The sequence below is a fragment of the Notamacropus eugenii genome, chromosome 3 (genome assembly GCF_028372415.1).
Source record: "Notamacropus eugenii isolate mMacEug1 chromosome 3, mMacEug1.pri_v2, whole genome shotgun sequence".
NCBI lineage: Eukaryota > Metazoa > Chordata > Mammalia > Diprotodontia > Macropodidae > Notamacropus > Notamacropus eugenii.
This window is the reverse complement of record NC_092874.1, coordinates 86,867,175-86,885,269: the sequence shown is the minus strand read 5'-3', so window position 1 is coordinate 86,885,269 and position 18,095 is coordinate 86,867,175. Positions and strand designations below refer to the sequence as shown.

The following is an 18,095-nucleotide window of genomic DNA, read 5'->3' as shown; positions in this document are numbered from 1 at the left end:
TGCCTAGGGTCTGAGGCTGCATTTGAACTTAGGATTTCCCAACTCCAAGCCCCACATAATGCATAGCTTTACCTATCTGCATAAAGCAGGAATAAAAAAGCTATAAACCCCAGTAGGGTACTTTTCAATTGTCCCAGTGCTTTTTTTTAACCACTTCTACCTTCCAACTATGTAATTTAAATGCTTACTAATGGGATAATTGCTGAGATCTTCTGCATTGTACCTGCTTAAGGTTTGGAGAAAAGATTACATTCTTTAATGACTTAATTGAAGCCATTAAAGAAAACCTTAACTTAATATTTTCAATGTATGTTGATACCATAGTTTGTGGTCTAGCTATTAAACTGAAATTTATAGTTGGTAAAAGAGTGTATTTTTAAACTGAGCAACACATAATTGAAATATCTATCAATGCCACATAGCAAAGTATCCTGTGTAGGGTTATCCATATTCTGGGCAGTTTCAATGTGCAAATGATTAATAACCTTCAGTTAATCAGAAAATACAATTAGAGTATTGTTACTTCACAAAAGTATGAAGTGGTTAAAAAAATTCTGTAAAACATTTCTACAATTAAAACACACACACAAATATGTAAGATTTCTGAGTCCTAATCCAACTGAGAGAGAAAAATACAACAAAAATTCTTTTCTTAAGTCACCTGAAGACAAAAATGAGGTATGCCTCAAAAAGATAAGATGTATGTAGGATGAGAAAAGGAGGTGAACATATGCAGGATGCAATGAGAGGGATAACTCAAATATTATACTGATATTTATTCAATATTAAAAGACCTAGAGGAATAAAAATTTCCGGTGACCTTAAGGAGAACACCTGGTGACTCCAAGGAGGCAAAAACTAATGAGGAAAGACATCTTAGGGCAATATGAAAAAGGCTTCCTGTGGAAGATGTAAGGAACAACAAGATCGAGAACTAAACAGAATGAGAAGGAAGAAGTGGGTTGAAATCTGAACTGGTGGAAGGAGTGCTCACACCAATGAGATCATAGAACCATCAAAATATTAGAATAGACTTTGGAAAACCCTATGGGGAAGCTTAATTCCTTCCTTTTTCCAAATTAAAATGAGCAAATTAGGTGACGATGATAAATTCATAAGATAGAGTAGAAGTGCTCTAATAGTTTTCATATGACATGGATATGCCCTTTAGGTACAGATTCACTTTACAGGTTGTTATTGTGTCGTTTCAGTCTTGTCTGACTCTTTGTGGCACCCTTTGGAAGTTTCCTAGCAAAGATGCTGCAGTAGCTTGCTACTTTTCTTCTCCAAATCATTTTACAGATGAGAAAACTGAGGCAAATAGAGTGAAGTAACTTGGCTACAAGGGTCTGAGGCTAGATTTGAACTCATGAAGATGAATCTTCCTGATTCCAAGCCCAATGCTCTATCCATTGCACCACTCAGCTGCTCTACCCCATAGGCACAGCTGATGTGAATGTAGCACTTTAAGGTTTTCAAAGCACTTTATATATGCTACTTCATTTGCTCCTCACAAAGCTGTAAGCTATTATTACCTCTATTTTATAAACAAAGAAAATGAGCTTCAGCAAAATTGTGATCAGAAATGTTAGAGGTGAAATCTGAATCAAGGTCTCTCCTTGACTTCAAGTCTGGTACCATGGACCACATTGAATGCCTTTTTGTTGTTCAGAAGATATACTAAGAGATGATGCAACTTCACAGTAAGTTCTTTTATGATGCTCCAGTAACTTGAATGATGATTACAGAAATTCCTTTTTTATTTCAAATCATATTAAAGTGAGATTCTGCTCTGTTTGCTTAAATTTAATTTGCAAATTGACAAAAGGATGGAAATTACTTCCCATGTGCAAAAGTCCCTTCGGTTCTTATCATTGAATCATGTGACTTCTCCAATTTTCCAGAGCAACATGGACATTAAATATTAAAGGGAACTTTTGCATCTTTGAAACACTCAAGTTTCATATTCAATCATTGTAGAAACAGGCTAACACACATCTTTAATTTTTAAATGAAATGATCAATGTAGGATGTCAAACAGAGTCAGTCAGGTATCTCGTTCCATGAAACTTTGGCTGTGTTCCAATGAACTTAATAAAGCCAAAGGAAGTACTATCGATGACCAGTTTGATAAATTCCTCTTTCAGAAAGGGTTTAACTTTTTAAAAAAGACTTACCTGCCAAAAGTCAGCCACTGTAGCAGGAAGTGGTCCTTGGGTAGCAATGTATGCAGGATTTCTGGGGTCATGATCCATCTGAGAGACAAAATTACAATACAATTACTTGGATTTTTCTTAAGAAACTAGAAGATAAATACATTTAAAGGAGAATTAGCAAAGAAAATTTAGACTATATTCTCTTGATTCGTGATGTCATTTTGGCATTCAACCATTTCAGAAATAGAAAAAACAAACACAAACCTCTTTAAAACTTCTCTCTTTAGCACCTTTCCCAAGTAAGTGAGAAATGACCCCGTTAAATTTGAAATAAATACTTTACTTACACCTAAAATTGGGATTATAAGATCAACATCTGCAAAGAAATGAGGCTCACTGGCCCAAATAACTAAGATGTCAACAAATTAATTTATTTGAAAATGTGAGCTCTTATTCCTAAAAACTCTAAAAACATTATCCATTCAATTAGAAATGGAGGAAATGGAATGTCAGCTAGTATTCCATTCTGGGACTTTAAGCCCCACCTTGTAGGGAACTTGCATAAAAGCAAGCAAATGATATAAGTCAATCCATCTGTGTTGCCAGTCTAAGTGCCTCCAGCTTTAACACAGACATGGCACAAAGTAAAATGGGCTCATTTGTTATTACCAGCAAGTGTGGGGTTGTGAGATAGTAAATTCTTAATAAGAGAGAAAGAAAACACCACTCCTCCATGAAAAAGGAATAAACTCTTCAGGGCCCTGGAAATGTTCATTAATAACTGGCATCTCGTTGGTTGCTCTGAAAGTGTTAACTCATCTCACGTGGGTGGTTTGTTTTTGTTTACTCCTAGAGCTAGCTCAAGCTAGCTGAGTCATCCTCAGCCTTGAGTCCAGGGATATTAAGAGCCCACAGTCAGATAAGCACTTCACAGAAGAGTGGTCCCAGCCTTCAAGTAGCTAATTTCCTATTCTATTTCCACCATGCCAATGAATAAGGAACTAAAAACAAATAAACAAAAAAAGAATGCAGTTGTGGGCTTTCTGGCTAGTTGATTTGTCCAAATGCATCCTGCTAGCCTCAATAGAGGATGTTTGGCTTGAAAGACCTTAATTATAACATTAAATTCAAAGACTGACTGAGTAGAAAAAAAAGAGGGTGAGAAACAAAGCCTTGAGAAGCAAATAGGATTACAGTTCTACACTGAAGGTTTTCAGAGCAATAGGGTATATGTTTCTTTCCCCTAAATCCTAAGCCTCAGTCAACTAGTAAAAAGGAGGGGTGAGTGGGAGGATATTAAACTCAATGTTCAAGAAAACTTTCTGATAGAATTCTCAGACTATTGGATGACTTCCTAGAAAAAGTGTTGGAAGCAAAACCAAATTGGACAGGTTTCAAAGGGTGAACCATCCTAAGGAGTCATTGTCTACTGGTGGAACGTACAGTTGTGTAGTAGGATTTCCAATTTCCCCAGGTGAAGACATTTATTTGTTTGTTTGCTTGTTAGACTCATCTAATGCCTTTTTCCTTTGTCTTGATGCCCCAGTCTCGATTTCAGGGCTCACTGAAAAGGCATTGTGCCATTTTGGCTTTAGCATTATGATTAAGGATTTGTTACTCCAAACAATGCAGAGATGAGATATACCACCATATGCAACGCTAAGCATTAAGTTATGGTATTCCGGCACCACTTTAAAATGTTGCTCTAAGTTTAAATTTTAACAAGGGTAAATACAAGACAGATTCCTTCTAGCAGGCATCTCCTGGATTTGTTCAGAGCCTATCAACATTTTCCTTGGTGATGGTTGTCAGCATAAAAGAATGCACCTTATAATTATGTGTACTATGAAAAAGGAAAAGCGCATAAAAGAACAGATGTAAGTTATTCTAACAGAACAACAATGTGATACTTGCTGGGAAAAAAGATACTGAGGAAGGAAAAATGCCTTTGATGCTCCTAATTTTCTGATTCATAATTAAAACTGGACCTAGTGTTGAAATTCACCACGACAAACACAATACAGGTAAATTACGTTACTCTCATTGAAAGTACCAATTAAAATGTGGCAGAAGGAAAAAAAATAAGAAAAACCTCAGTAAAAAATAAGAGCTTTTGATTTTTAAAATATATTCTTTTGCGGGGCTGGAGGCAGGGTAGTGATGGCTCTTTAGCAGGACCCTGGCCCCTTTCTCTGTAAAGAAAAATTAAAACTCCACCTTCTTGTCAAATTGGTTGTTTGCCAAAAGCAATTGGGAAGGCAAGACATTTTAAACTGCTGGTATATTTAAAATAGTTACATCTTAAACAGCATTCAAAACAACAAATATGTGATTAAGAGCAAAAGTTGGGAATGCTATAGGGAGGATAAATAAGTCAACATTTATGAAAGGTCATAATTTGTTTTACAGTGATTTTTTAAAAATATTTTTTAACCAACCACCTGTTTGTGTGTTAAAGACAAAAGCAAAGAAAATAAATGATGATGTAAGTAGTACTGTCAGAGAAGAAATACTTCCAAACACTCGACTATCTAGTAAATCAGGCCTGGGCCACTCTTGGTATTTTAGCACTAATCAGCTGCTGTCAAAAAGCTGCTATCTGGAATGTGGCAAACATCATAATGAGCCCAGAGTAGAGAAATGTGTCATCCCTTTAACAAGAATTCAAAAGACAATTACAATTATTATATTCCAGGCACATTCTGTTGTAGAGAAAACAATTATGGGCAGGAACACTTTTTGCTCATAGCAAATATAAGGCAACAGAAATTCCTATCATGCTATTAGCCAGTTTGTAACTGAATAAAAATAAAGCAAATATTTAACTACTTAAAATTAATATGTCTTATTAACTACTAGGTGTTTTCTAGAAAGGTTCGTATTTGAGGCTATTTGGGATAAAGAAAATACATTAAAGCTAATATGCACATATATATATGTATGCACACAAACACAAATATTCATATATGTATATATACTACATATATTTCTAATCAAAGTAATTGATTGAAGATCACAGCATATATGCCTTGCAATCTATCCAATCTAGTAATATAGAACAGTGATTCATCAGTTATCCCCTCTCCATATTCTCTGGATACTAATATACGTTAGAAAAATTTTTCTGTCTCTTTTCTCCCTACTTCTCATTTAAAGGAAGACTTTCTTGAGTTCTCTTCTTTATCTATGTGAATATATATGTATATGTATATATATATTACATACATACATGTGCATATGCAAAGCCCCCCTCATATGTATGTGCATACATAGACAGAGAGATGTATCAACATACTTATCCATATCTATAGATATTCAGTCAACTATACAAACACTGGGCTTGGAGTCAGGAAGACTCCTCCTTTATCAGTTCAAATCTGGCTTCAGACCCTTACTAGCGGTGTGACTGGGTAAGTCACTTAACTCTGTTGGCCTTAGTTCTTCATCTGTAAAATGAACTGGAGAAGGAAATGACAAACTACTCCAGTATCTTGGTCAAGAAAACTCCAAATGAGGTCACAAAGAGGCAAACAGGACTGAAACGACCTAATGACATAGAGTTAGAAGGGACCTTACAGTTATCTAATCCAACCTCTCATTTTTCAGATGAGAGATGACTTGACTGAGGTCATATGGGTATTGACTGCCATCACTAAGATATACTCAGGTTAAATCTTCACAGAAGTAAACAGGTCATATAACCCCTTCGTATATAAGCAAACACACCATCTAGGGCTGGTATTGAAATCATAAGAGAAATACATGTCAATTTTTTAATAAAAAAAAGAGACTTCTGGCCCGTATAAGCTCTAGACCCTGCTCTAAGTTTCCACCAGTGAACTTGCCGTACAAGGTGAAAAGACTTTGTTTCTGTGAGCTCAAAGTTTACATGCTTTCTCACAGCACTAAAAGGTTGGCGCATTTGGAAAAGCAAAGTGGTGCAATTATTAAACATTTTCTCTCATAATGGAAATTTTCACAGTAATACTGCCATAGCAGACAAGCCAGTATCACAGTGAACCCTCCTCAGAGGTGGCTTTGTGATTTCATGCAAAAAAAGGATCAAAGATCACTGCAATCCAAGTATAATTAAAGGGTATAATTTTGCTTTTTACTAAGACTAGTCCCCTCCCCTTGGCCTCCAAAAGAAAACCATTTGTTTCAGCTGAATCCTTTACTCATGAGGAGGCTCAAATTCCAAAGATGTGGCAAAATAGAATCCAAGGAAGGCTCATTCTTAAGCTCTTGTAAAGTGCATAGTTTTTGTGATGTTTTGTGAAGATCTGGTTCCATGTCTCAAACTGGAGAATGGCAATTAAAAAAACAAAATAAAACAAAACAAAGCAAAAACTTCCACGGCCTGATTCTGACTTGAGAAACTAGAAATCTCCAAGAAGAGGACTTCGAGACAATTTTCTCAACTCTGCAGACAATTCTAACTTCTCCTTCCACCATCTTCTGCATGTCAGTAGCATGTGGTACCCAGATTCTGAAGCTCTGAACCATCTGAGAAAACTTTTCGATTGAAGAGCTTTTTACTGATGTCAAATAAAAAGACAAACAATAGTCTTCCATTTTGATGTCAAACAAGTAGCAGCAGAACCACCAGCTTCTATTAAGTACAGCTTAGATAAAAGTAAGGGGCAGCTGAGTGCAGAAGTGCGTAGAATTCCAGGCCTGAAGTCAGGAAGACTTAATCCTCCTAAGTTGAAAGCTCTCAGACCCTTACTAGCTGTGTGACCCTGGGCAAGTCTCTTAAGTCCCTTTACCTCAGTTTCTTCATCTATAAAATGAGCAGGAGAAGGAAATGGAAAACCACTCGGGTATCTTTGCCAAGAAAACCCCAAATGAGGTCATGAAGAGTCAGAGAAGACCGAACAACAAATAAATGAAAGTGAAACGGGCCATTTTAGGTTGATCCTTACCTGTTCTAAAATTTTAGGAAGACTAAAACTCTCATTTTTCTATAGGCTCTTTCCTCTCCTACATTTTGATTCCAACTTCCCAGCAAGATAATTTTACTATCATTTAAGGCACAGAAAGGAGGATAATTTCTTAAATGTATGTAAAAAAATCAGACCGGACTTAAGTCAACTTCATGTAGCAATACACAAGTATAGTTGAATACGGTAATAATAACAATAACTGACATTTATACGGCACTTTAGGTTTGCAAAGTGCTATTATCTCATTGTCATATGTATGCATATAACAGTTCTTCTGAAAAAAAAATCCTCTTTTAGTGAAACACAAATCTACAAGAGACTCAGAAGGTCTTATCCATCACTCTTCTCTCCACCTTAACAAGAGCTGGTCTCGATTTGAATTTGTTAAATGACTTTGGAATTGAAATTTTAAACAATTTTTCTCCAAATAAATGAGAGAATGAAGAAGTAATTTCATTTTTAAATGTCATTAAAAATTTCAGAATTGTTCTTGGTGAAAAAAATTTGTATGCTGCGTTGGAGCAAACTGTCATATTAATGACATCTCTCAGTCTGGTGTCTTCAATAATAAGCAAGCTGAGTTTTTAAATGTAGTTGATGGGTTTTTCTCTTAGACACCCTATGAGGGGAAACAGAATTCCCATTTACTTTCATGACCTCTAATTTAAAAGCAAAGATTGCACATTATTTACTACTGGATGATTTCCCTGAAATTTAATGAGGACTAAGTACAAATATGACAGACGTAATTATCGCAGTTTTATTCTGCACAGTCAGGGTCTCCTTGGGTTGTAATTGCAAGCTTTTCATTCAATTGCTGGTAGCAGAGTTATTATCACTGTACTTTCAGTGATTTCAGAGAGAGGAGGTAAAGTTGGTATCCTCTGGCTTATTCTTATAACCTAGAATTTGAAAGGAATCCAGTATGTTTGTTCATAGTATGAAATATTTTAAAATTCATGAAGCTTTTCTATGGGATCATCTGTGCTCCTAACAGTTGCTGACCTAGAGGACCTAACAGATCAGCTTTAGATTTTAGCAAAAATGGAGACCAGGTATGACATGAAACAATATACTTACAAAACCGTTCACAAACACGCTGCTAAGTATATATGCATATATGGGGATGGCCGCCTTCCTTTGGCAGATAGCATTGCTATCATTTAGATTTAAGGTAGAGCTAGAGCAGCTGAAATATCTGGAAACTGGGCCCCTGGCTCTATAGAATGAAAATAGCTTAGTCACAAATACATTGATGTAACTCAATTCTTTCTAGATTTGAAAATAATTGCTTTATTTTTTTATCACTCCATCCTCATGAGATGTCTCAGGCTCCAAAGGGAAAAAAAAGGAAACTGCTTTTCTCCTTCAATTCAGACAATCCTAGCCTTGTGTTATTAACACTCACCTTGCTGACACAATGAAAAAAACCTGTTATAATCCAATATCACAACCCCTAATAACCAAAATACCATTAGGAAATTCTGATCATTACTGGGATTATTAAAATAAGATGATGGAGTGGTAAACACATGAACTACAGTTTTGGTAAGCTGCATTTAACTTAAAAAAAAAATCGTACATATCTCCAATGTATTAACTGGACAAACCAATTAAATGTCCATAGGATGGGGATATTGGAAACATAAGTAAAACAAAATTTGACTGTATTTTTTCCAGAACGATCAAAACCATTCATTTCTCCCCTTTGAAAAATGGGTGAGCATGGGGTGGGGGGGAGGAAGTAGTCCATAGTTGAAGTGTTTTGACAAAAACTCTGACCAACTTTTCCAACTCTTCAATTATTCATTCATAACTTAATTTCTTTTTAGATTCATATTTTAATTTCATGAGAATCAGGTCTCAGATAAAGTCCTCTAAATAGACCTATAGATTAGCACAAACAATTTGTTGGCCCACAATCATTATCATTATATCCCATTGGCTCTCACTCTTCCAATCAGATTCTAATAATTGAGCGCACATGTAGGCTCAATAGCATTGAGTCCCCTGATAACCATGGAGAGGAGGCCCAGGTTTAAGGGGTGAAGGCTAAAGAATTAATCACACGACTATTCCATAAAGGCAGGTTTTATTCCCCTGTGTGGTTGTTCTAAATTGGGGAATGTGACTTAATCTCTGGCACATATGAATCAGGCAGCAAATGGTGGACAGAAGCCTGGCCTTGGAGTCAGGAAGACCTGACTGAGGTCAGGCCTCTGATCCATCCTAGCTGGGTGACTACAGACATCTCTTATCCATTAAGTGTCCCAGGCAACTCTGCAAGAATATTAATTGCAGATTATAAGCTTCTCCCCTTCTGGAGTAGATATTTCAACAATGGTAATTGCCAACACATAGGAATATAGATTTAGAATAGGAAGAGATGTCAGAGGTCATGTAGACCAGGGGATCTTAACCTGAGGCATGTTTATGCAAAAAACAAATGTTTTTTAAAACTGTTCCAATATAGTTATTTTCCTTTGTAAATCTATGTATTTTATTTTACACATTTAAAAACATTATTCTGAAAAGGGATCCATGGAGGGTCAAAGGCAGAAAAAAGGAATAAGCATTTATTAAATCCCTACTATGTTCCAAGCATTGTGCTAAATGCTTTACAAATATCAATCTCATTTGGTCCTCACAACAGCCCTGTGATACAGGGGCTCTTATTATTCCCATTTTACAGCTGAAGAAACTGAGAAAGGCAGAAGCCCAAAGTCACACAGCTAAGGAAGTGTCTAAAGCCAGACTTGAATTCCATTCTTCCTGACTCCTGGCCCAGATCTCTATCCACTGTGCCAAGTAAGACCTGATGTAGACCAATCACCTTATCTGTTGATGAGACTGCAGCTGTCCTAGGCCACACAACTAGCCAGTTTCATAGGTCCTTATTTCTGGGGATCATAGGGTCTTCTTCCTCCCCCCAGTTCTGATTCTATGAGGGTATTAAAACAGACAAAACCCAACAATTATATCAAGTAGTCCCTCACAAAGAGTTTCTGGCTCTGTTCTAGAATATTTCTCTGGAGAAATATTTTTGATTCTAAAACAATTTACTGTGTAAGTGAATTTTGCCAGGCAGATATAGAAACTTTCTGTAACTTCCTAATGCTTTTTACTTAGGATCTCAGCCTCCTAACTCAAGTGGCCTAATGCTTTTTTCTCCCTATGATCTCAAGTGGCAAACATTTGATCTATCATAACTTTGTAATCTTCAGAAAGATTCCTGTCACCTTGCTTCCTAGAGACACCAAATTTAAAGGAAAATCCTTAAAGGAGGGACACAAAACCACAGTAAGCAAAATTCCCCCTACCTGGACATACAGATAACCAATTCCTACAGCTCAGCTTTCAGTTTAAAATGCCACTAAGTACACCCTCTTAAAAATCTGTCTTTGGCAGTTTCTTTACTTATAGATAACAGTTTATCTCCTTTCCCATCTGCAATCATATTCATCACATGCAGTTTTGAAAAATCTGCCCTTGAAGTCTGACTTTTCACCCATTTCTCCCCTCCTTCCATCCCCCCCACCCCATTCTGTTCAGTTAAGATGGCCAGATAGCCCCCTTTTCAACCTTATCTGTTTAACCTCAGTCCACAAGGGAAAACAAAAAAGTCAAGAGGATGAGGCTGACATGAGAAGTGGATGGGTAAGACATGTCAGGAAGACAGAAATACTTCCTATTTACTGGGGCCTTGGGTCAAGTGATTTATGAGAAATCACCATGTCATTTTTTTCCTCCCAATATAGACAATACTTGAGATCTTCACTACATTTTAAGTGTTGATTTCTCAAAAAAGGGCACCATCAGGAAGCAGTCTTTTTCTTAAAAAGAAAGTTTTTCCCCACTAAAAGGACTAACCCATAATTCTGAATCTGACCTGGAATCATTGACCATTTTAAAAAGTGATGGGTTTACATTCTAAGGCTTTTTCCTCCCTTTTTGACTGAAGGAAAGTAGGGTAGGCAACTCAGAAAAAGACTCATCACAGAATGGCGAATCCTGCCCCAGGCTTGCAGGTTCTTTTAGTAGTTTCCTTGTGTTCCACCCACCCTTCATTGATCTCATTGTCCAATAAGTTTGTTATCTAAACCTTGGATCCACTTTACCAGGCTAGAAGCTCCTGCCCATTGAATGGGGCCTGAGCAGGCCATATACTCAAGTTTAAGGAACCACTTCTATAGCAGGTCAGGATTATTTTTTGGCTTACTCTGTCTCAGAAAGATAGATCTGGCTATTTTTCTAAAAACAGTACTGGTGATCTGACCATATTAATGCTACCTGAAGAAAGACCAAGAGTTGACTTAGTTTACATACTTACAATGGGACTTGCATTGATGTAGTCCGAATTGTCATGGCTGTTTTCAGATTTCAAAAGTATCCTGGAATGATCATCTGTAAGCAAACCCAATGGAAAGGAAAAAAAGACAATTAGATTTCCTCATACTACTTTCATCAACCTGCACATTATGCTACTTTAATAATGAATGTTAATGCTGTCTTCTCTCAGGTAATGTATGTATATCAGACCTCTATTTTTTGAGATAGTCTTCAAATATTTTTTTTTCCATTAAACCCAAAAGTGTTATTCTTCCAAGGTCTTTATTCCTTTACCTGCCCTCTCCTTGTTCTCTGTCAGGTTCTGTTTCTATTTTAAATGGATGGGATAAGAAGGCAGGAAGGGGAAAGGGATGCACATTTTCCCCTGGCATTCTATAAATCAGATTTTTCTTATTTTGATTGTGAATATAGTGACTAGGTCTTCATCTGTGTATCATATAGGACAGATAGCCTTTGCACTCAAGCTACAAATACATTAGGATAAGGTTGAAGAGGTAGACTGACCTAGTGATTGGAAAGTTGTCCTTGGCATTGGGAAGGCCTGGGCTTCAGGTCTTGACTTTGACATATACTAGCTATGTTGGCCACAGGCAAGATCGCTTAACCTCTTGGTGTCCATGCCATAAGTCATGCTGAAGTTGTACCTACCTAGATGAAGGGTCCAGGGATGCTCTGCCCCCACCCCCAAAAAGAACATATTTTACACAGGATTTGGAGCACTGTTAATATGTGATAAATAAAACAAACTAACAACAACCAACTTTGGGCTATTACTTAATAAGATTGCGTAAACTATAAAGGGCAGTAGCCTAAGGAATACAGAAACCTTATTTTTTAAAAGGAAAGGAAATATAATAAAGAACAGGTGGAAATGAAATGAGGAAAAAATAAATTTTCCACAAACAGAAAACATTTGCATAATATTGTAGCAAGTCACTTTACTTGGGGCTTAAAGTAATTCCCTATCCATATAATTGATGGTCTATTAATTCCAATCACCGATTACATCAGTTTAAGAAAGAATAGGTTCCTTACTACATCAGTGACATTCCTGCTATACCACAGTCTGTCCCTAAAGTCTTAGTGCAGTTACAAGCTATTAAAGGTGAAACTGTACTTTTGAGACACTCTGTGTATCCTGCCTATGGGCTTTTTTTTTTTTTTTTAAGCTACTTGATATTTGTCGTTTTAAGGGAAAACTCATGGAGGAAGTAAATGTCCGGTCACAGAAATTGGCTTTCTTGGGCGCGGTAAAATGAAGTTTGGTGACATAAGTAAAATAACTTGTTTTTCCTGTTGTGTCTGACTCTTCCTGATCCCATTTGGGGTTGTCTTGGCAAAGATATTGGAGGGATTTGCTATGTCCTTCTCCAGCTCATTTTACAAAGGAGGAAACTGAGGTAAACAGGGTTACATGACTTTCCCAGGCAGGATCACACAAGCTAGTAAATGTCCTGAGGCTGGGTTTGAACTCAGGTCTTTCTGACTCCAGGCCTGGTGCATTGCACCACCTAGCTGCCCATTCATAAGGGAAATGCAAAAGTCAAATTATTTCTTTCTTCCTCTCCTTTCTCATTTTTCAGGGCTATACCCATCTCTCTTTTTCTTCTCTCAGAAAAACACTGCCTGAAAAATCTAAATTGACATAATATCCTGAGATAAGTAACTCTTTCTTTCAGTGAAAGGTTTTTTGGTGTAATATGCAGAAAGAAACACATTAAATTTTTTTTTTTACTTTAAAAAATAAAGACAACCTTGGTACAGGGGACTCCAGAAGCAAGTGTTAGCAACATAGTGAACTTTTTACCTTTATCTCCAGCCCTGAAGGCAATTTAACAGGAGAACTGTCCTTGGCCTGTTGGCTTTCCAGGAGAAATGGTAAATGCCAAGGGGTAATACTTAATTGTGGAATAGTGGTTGAAACTATATAGGAAGTTTTTATTTCAATCTTGAGCTTTCATTCCACTCGGAAAACTTGCTTATTTTTTTTTTTAAAAGAAACTCTATGTTCTTGCATACAACTGGGAAACAAGAAACACATGTAATGGGGTATAGAAATTTATCTTGTCCTAAAGGAAAAGACAGAAGATGGGCATAAGGGAAGACAGGGATGTTAGAAGGGAGGGCAGATTGGTGGTAGGGGTAATGAGAATGCTAGGCATTTTGGGATGGGGGGAGGGGAGAGATGGGGAGAATATTTGGAACTCAAAATTTTGTGGAAATGAATGCTGAAAACTTAAAATAAATAAACTTTAAAAAAGAGATGACAACAGTCAATGAAAGGAGCTGAGTTATAGATGTACTGGGTCCCTGAGAGGTCAGCTTTTAGTGTTTTGTTACCAGTAACAGAATTTAGAACTGAAAGGCATCTTAGAAATCATATCATTCTGCCTTCTCATTTTACAGATGAGGAAACTGAGGCCCAGAGAGTCATCGAAGCTTTCTGAGATGTGACACAGTCATATATGAAAAGGATGAAGTGACTTTCAAAGAGCTGTACAAGTAATAAATTGTAAAAGCAGAATTCGAAGTCACTTCTGAGTAACGTGTGTTAGGCTCTGAGTTTTCTAATACCAGAGGTACAAAGGGAAAAGTTAAATTTTCTACTTCGTTGAGTTTTCTACTTCTCACTATATAATAAAAGAAAACATACAGAATTACAGAATTTGAGATTTGGAAGGGACCACAGCTGACCACTTGAAACACTCCAGAGTGAGACCACTGGATTAAAATATAATTGGAGAGTGCTTAACAAGATAAATGAAAATACAATACAACACAAATAATGTAATTCCTGGTTCCCCAAGGTAATATTCAATTCCATTTGAGTTTGACACAACTGACAAGGACAACCTTTTTCTCATATTACAAATGAGAAACTGAGGCCCAGAAAGGTCAAGTATCTTGTCCAAGGTCACACCAGCAAGACACAGAAGAGCCAGAATTCAAATCCAGGTGCTTTGACCCCAAATTCAGCGTTCTTTCCCCTTCCCCCATAATCTCTCTTTTCTGTATTTGGTAAATTTCCTTAGTATACAAAACAAAATTAGAATGGAAAGCTAAGAAACAGAGGTGGTCAGCGAGAATGAAAACGAAAAGTTTCATGTCTCCACCTGCAACTCCTGCAGAGACTGTCTCCCAGTGCTCAGAACGCATTGTCTCCTCACCTCTGATTCTTGGAACTCTGGCCCTTTCAAGGACTAGTTTCCATATCGCCTCTTTCAAAACATTTCCTCTAATTTAGTGCTCCCCTCTCCCCAGTCGCTGAGTATTTATTTTGTATACGTCTTATACTTACTAATCTGCGAATATGTCTATCCCTAGAAGAATGTAAACCCCTTGAGGACAGGCACTGTGCCACTTCTGTATTTTGTATCCTTAGTACCAAGACCAGTGTGCTTGGTACAAAGAAGTGGCTTAATAAATGCTTTAAAAAAAAGAAAGAAACTCAGGTCTCTGAAAAATCTGAGGATACAAAACTGACAGAAATTTTCTTTGTAGGGAACTTGAAGAATCGATCCTCCATCCACCAGTGCAACAGGCACCTCCTCTGTAATGTATGATTTTTAGAGTTTCTTGGGGGCACTGGGAGAATACGTGCATTTGCCCAGGCACACAGAACTAGTATGTCAGACACCAAAACAAGGTCTCTAAGGTACAGAAGGAATAATCTATTATAATCAAACTCCTCTAGGGAGCCTTTGGAGACTACCTACCTACCTGGTGGTTTTAGAGATTAGATTTGACATATTAAAGAGAAAAAAATGTGTAGATTTCACTGTGATTGATTTCACTGATACAAAGAACTCTGGGATGAGGAAACTCTACCCAGTGTAGGTTGACACTGTCTCTGCAATTTATAATCTTAGAAAATTGTCTGCAGAAATGAAGTAGCTTGCCTAAGGTGCCAAAGCCAGTATGTGTGAATGACTGGACTTGCACACCCCTGACCACTGCCTCTTGCTGGAAAAAAACAAGATATATAAATCAATGATCCTATGATGTTTCTGTGCTTCCTCTTCCTCAGGGAGAGGGGGATTGCATGAGAGGAAAGGAATACGGTGAAGCCAATAGCAGTGGATGCAGTTTTATGTACTCCTATATGAAATGGTCTTAAAAGTAATGTTGATTTTAGCTGCCAAATCACTCCACTAGACTATAAAAGAAGTGATTACTTAGATGTGAAAAGTGATATAAAAATATCATGGACTAAATGACCTTGGTCTCTTACTTCTGAGAATGCCAGGAAAGTGAGTTTAAAGCATTCCAGAAGGAGAAAAAAAATAAAAAACAAAAACTAGTCAGTGCGACAACTCTGGTTCCCAAACACTGCCACAAAATTCAGGCTCTCAGACACCATTTGCATGGCTGGGGACGTCTGGGAACATCAAAGCCACTGCCTTGCATTTTGCTCAGAAGTGAGCACCCTTTTCTCAAGGGCTACACCGAGGTCTCATTGTTCACCCTCCACAGAAGGCTGGCATAAAAGGGCAGGATTTCTGGCTGCTTCACCAGGACTCACGGGAGCCCAGCTTCATTATAAATATTTTCAGCACAGACAACTTTAGACCCTTGTGATAGTACCAATGAGGGGGCTGCTCCCTCATTGTCTAAGAGAACTTTGCAGTGGGTAGGGGTCACTATAGAAAGAGAAGATGATGGGGGGGCATCTTTGAGGGGATTGAGCTCGTAATTTCCTGGCTCGGGAAGCTAGCGCCCATTTTAAATGTGCTCAATGGTGGCAGGAGACAAGCCTCCCCCCTCCTTGTAGGGCTGAATAAATAGGCACTTAGCGAGGTCTCAGGCTGCAGAGAGTAGGCCTTCCTGAGGTTTGTCATCAACAAAGGGCAGGCCATGAGAGGCAAGGCCTGGCAGGCAGGCTGGTCCCCAGAGCTTTGTAAGCAAACCAGCAGCAAAGAAAGCTGCTCCCACCCTCACTGGGCTTTGGGAGAGGCCTGCCAGCTGGATGCTCTAATGGAGAAATCAAGAAGCTGCCCCATAAGTTGGGGAAACTGTAATGAAAATGCCCTGTGCTGACCTTGCTATACTCTAGCTGGGGGAGGGGAAGGAAGGGGACTTGCACCTGAGCCTGAGATTTCTGAGTTTTTTTTTCGGGGTACAATGGTGATAATCGCCCTATGGAACATTGTTGAAGGCACCATTGTGGAGGCAAGGAGTTCAAACTTTGAGGAGTTGTGGTTATTTGTCTGATTCTGGGGTGCCACTCTTTCATTTAAAAACTTGTTATTTTTTAAAAATTAGAATATTTTTTGCTTTGTATTTGAACAGTTTTGCACTTGAGACAACTGGAGATTTCCAGGGAGAGAGAGAAAGAAGGGGAGTTAGGATGGAAGGGGGAGGATGGTGTCACAAAACCAGTACTGGGAATTAGTGGTCTAATGGGTAAATCATTAGGCTGGCCTATGAATGAGAAACCTTTATTTAGTTCCTGGCCTGGCTCTGCCACTTGGACAAATCATTTAGGTTTTCTGTGATTTAGTCATTCATTCATTCATTCACTGACTTATTTAGCCTACAAAACAGACAATAAGACTATGGTTCTCTACTCATTTCACAGAAATTTTATGAGGACCAGTGAATGAGATGATACATCTGAAGCTCTGAGATTCTGAAAAATTCATCAGAGCCAGCACTGAAAGATTAAGCAATTTGAAAAAGGCAAAAAAGAGAAATCAAACTAGAGCTCTTGAGATCATAAAAACAGGCCTATCCTTCACTTGAGCCACTGAATCTTGTCCCCTCCTGTGCTCAGGAAGGAATCTCTTCCCACTCCTCTCGTGCACAAATTTCAGGTAGCGACTTGAAAATACTCTAGGACAGAGGCTTTAAATTCTCTAGGCTAGATCTTGGTTTAACAGGGAGACTGCTTCAATAGATAAATCTGTGAATTCTCATTAAAAAAATCAGAAATCATGTATGTGAATCATCATATCTTCCTTATAGTCTAATAACCTGATGAGTTAGTTTTTTGTAATGAAATTCTGAAGCAGAAACTTAAAGAGAGGGAAGAAGGAATGGACATATTATAGGAAAAACAAGAAAAAACCCAAAACATGATGAAAAGGTCCACAGTGACCTCTCTGAATTCCTGGTATACCATCTCATCACTGATGTTTACTCCTTGTCTGACCTTGGCCAAGTCACTTAAGTGCCTCAGTTTCCTCATATATAAAATGTGTGTGTGTGTGTGTGTTACTAAATGGCCACTGAGATGCCTTCCAGCCCTAAATCTGATTTACTTCTAACACTGCTGTGTTATCTTTTCAAACAGATATGTCTTGTCTTCACTATTAGAATAATTTCTAGTGGACTGAGACCCTGTCTTTTTTATTTATTTATTTATTTTAATTTAACATTCATTTTAACAAAATTTTGGGTTCCAAATTTTCTCCCCTTTTATCCCCTCCCCCCCAAACACCAAGCATTCTAATTGCCCCTATGACCAATCTGCTCTCTCTTCTATCATCCCTCTCTGCCCTTGTGAGACCCTGTCTTATTGTTTCCTTGTAGCCTCCGCTGTATGAAGACAAATGTTTTGCAAATAGCATGTGCTCAATAGACATTTTGCTTACTTAAGGAATTATGAAGATAGAAAAGAACGGAGAACTCAGAATAAGTCACT

At 37.7% G+C, this 18,095-nt stretch overlaps 1 protein-coding gene across 1 annotated transcript in view; it reads right to left on the bottom strand.

Annotated features, from left to right (window-relative positions):
* PTPRN2 (protein tyrosine phosphatase receptor type N2) overlaps window positions 1-18,095 on the bottom strand; it is a 1,540,415-nt gene that overhangs the window by 61,546 nt on the left and 1,460,774 nt on the right. Inside the window, exons 16-17 of the mRNA XM_072652081.1 lie at window positions 11,433-11,506; window positions 2,178-2,255 (exon numbers count right to left, since the gene is read on the bottom strand). Of these exons, the coding sequence (XP_072508182.1) occupies window positions 2,178-2,255; window positions 11,433-11,506 (152 nt within the window). The remainder of the gene's footprint in view (window positions 1-2,177; window positions 2,256-11,432; window positions 11,507-18,095) is intronic.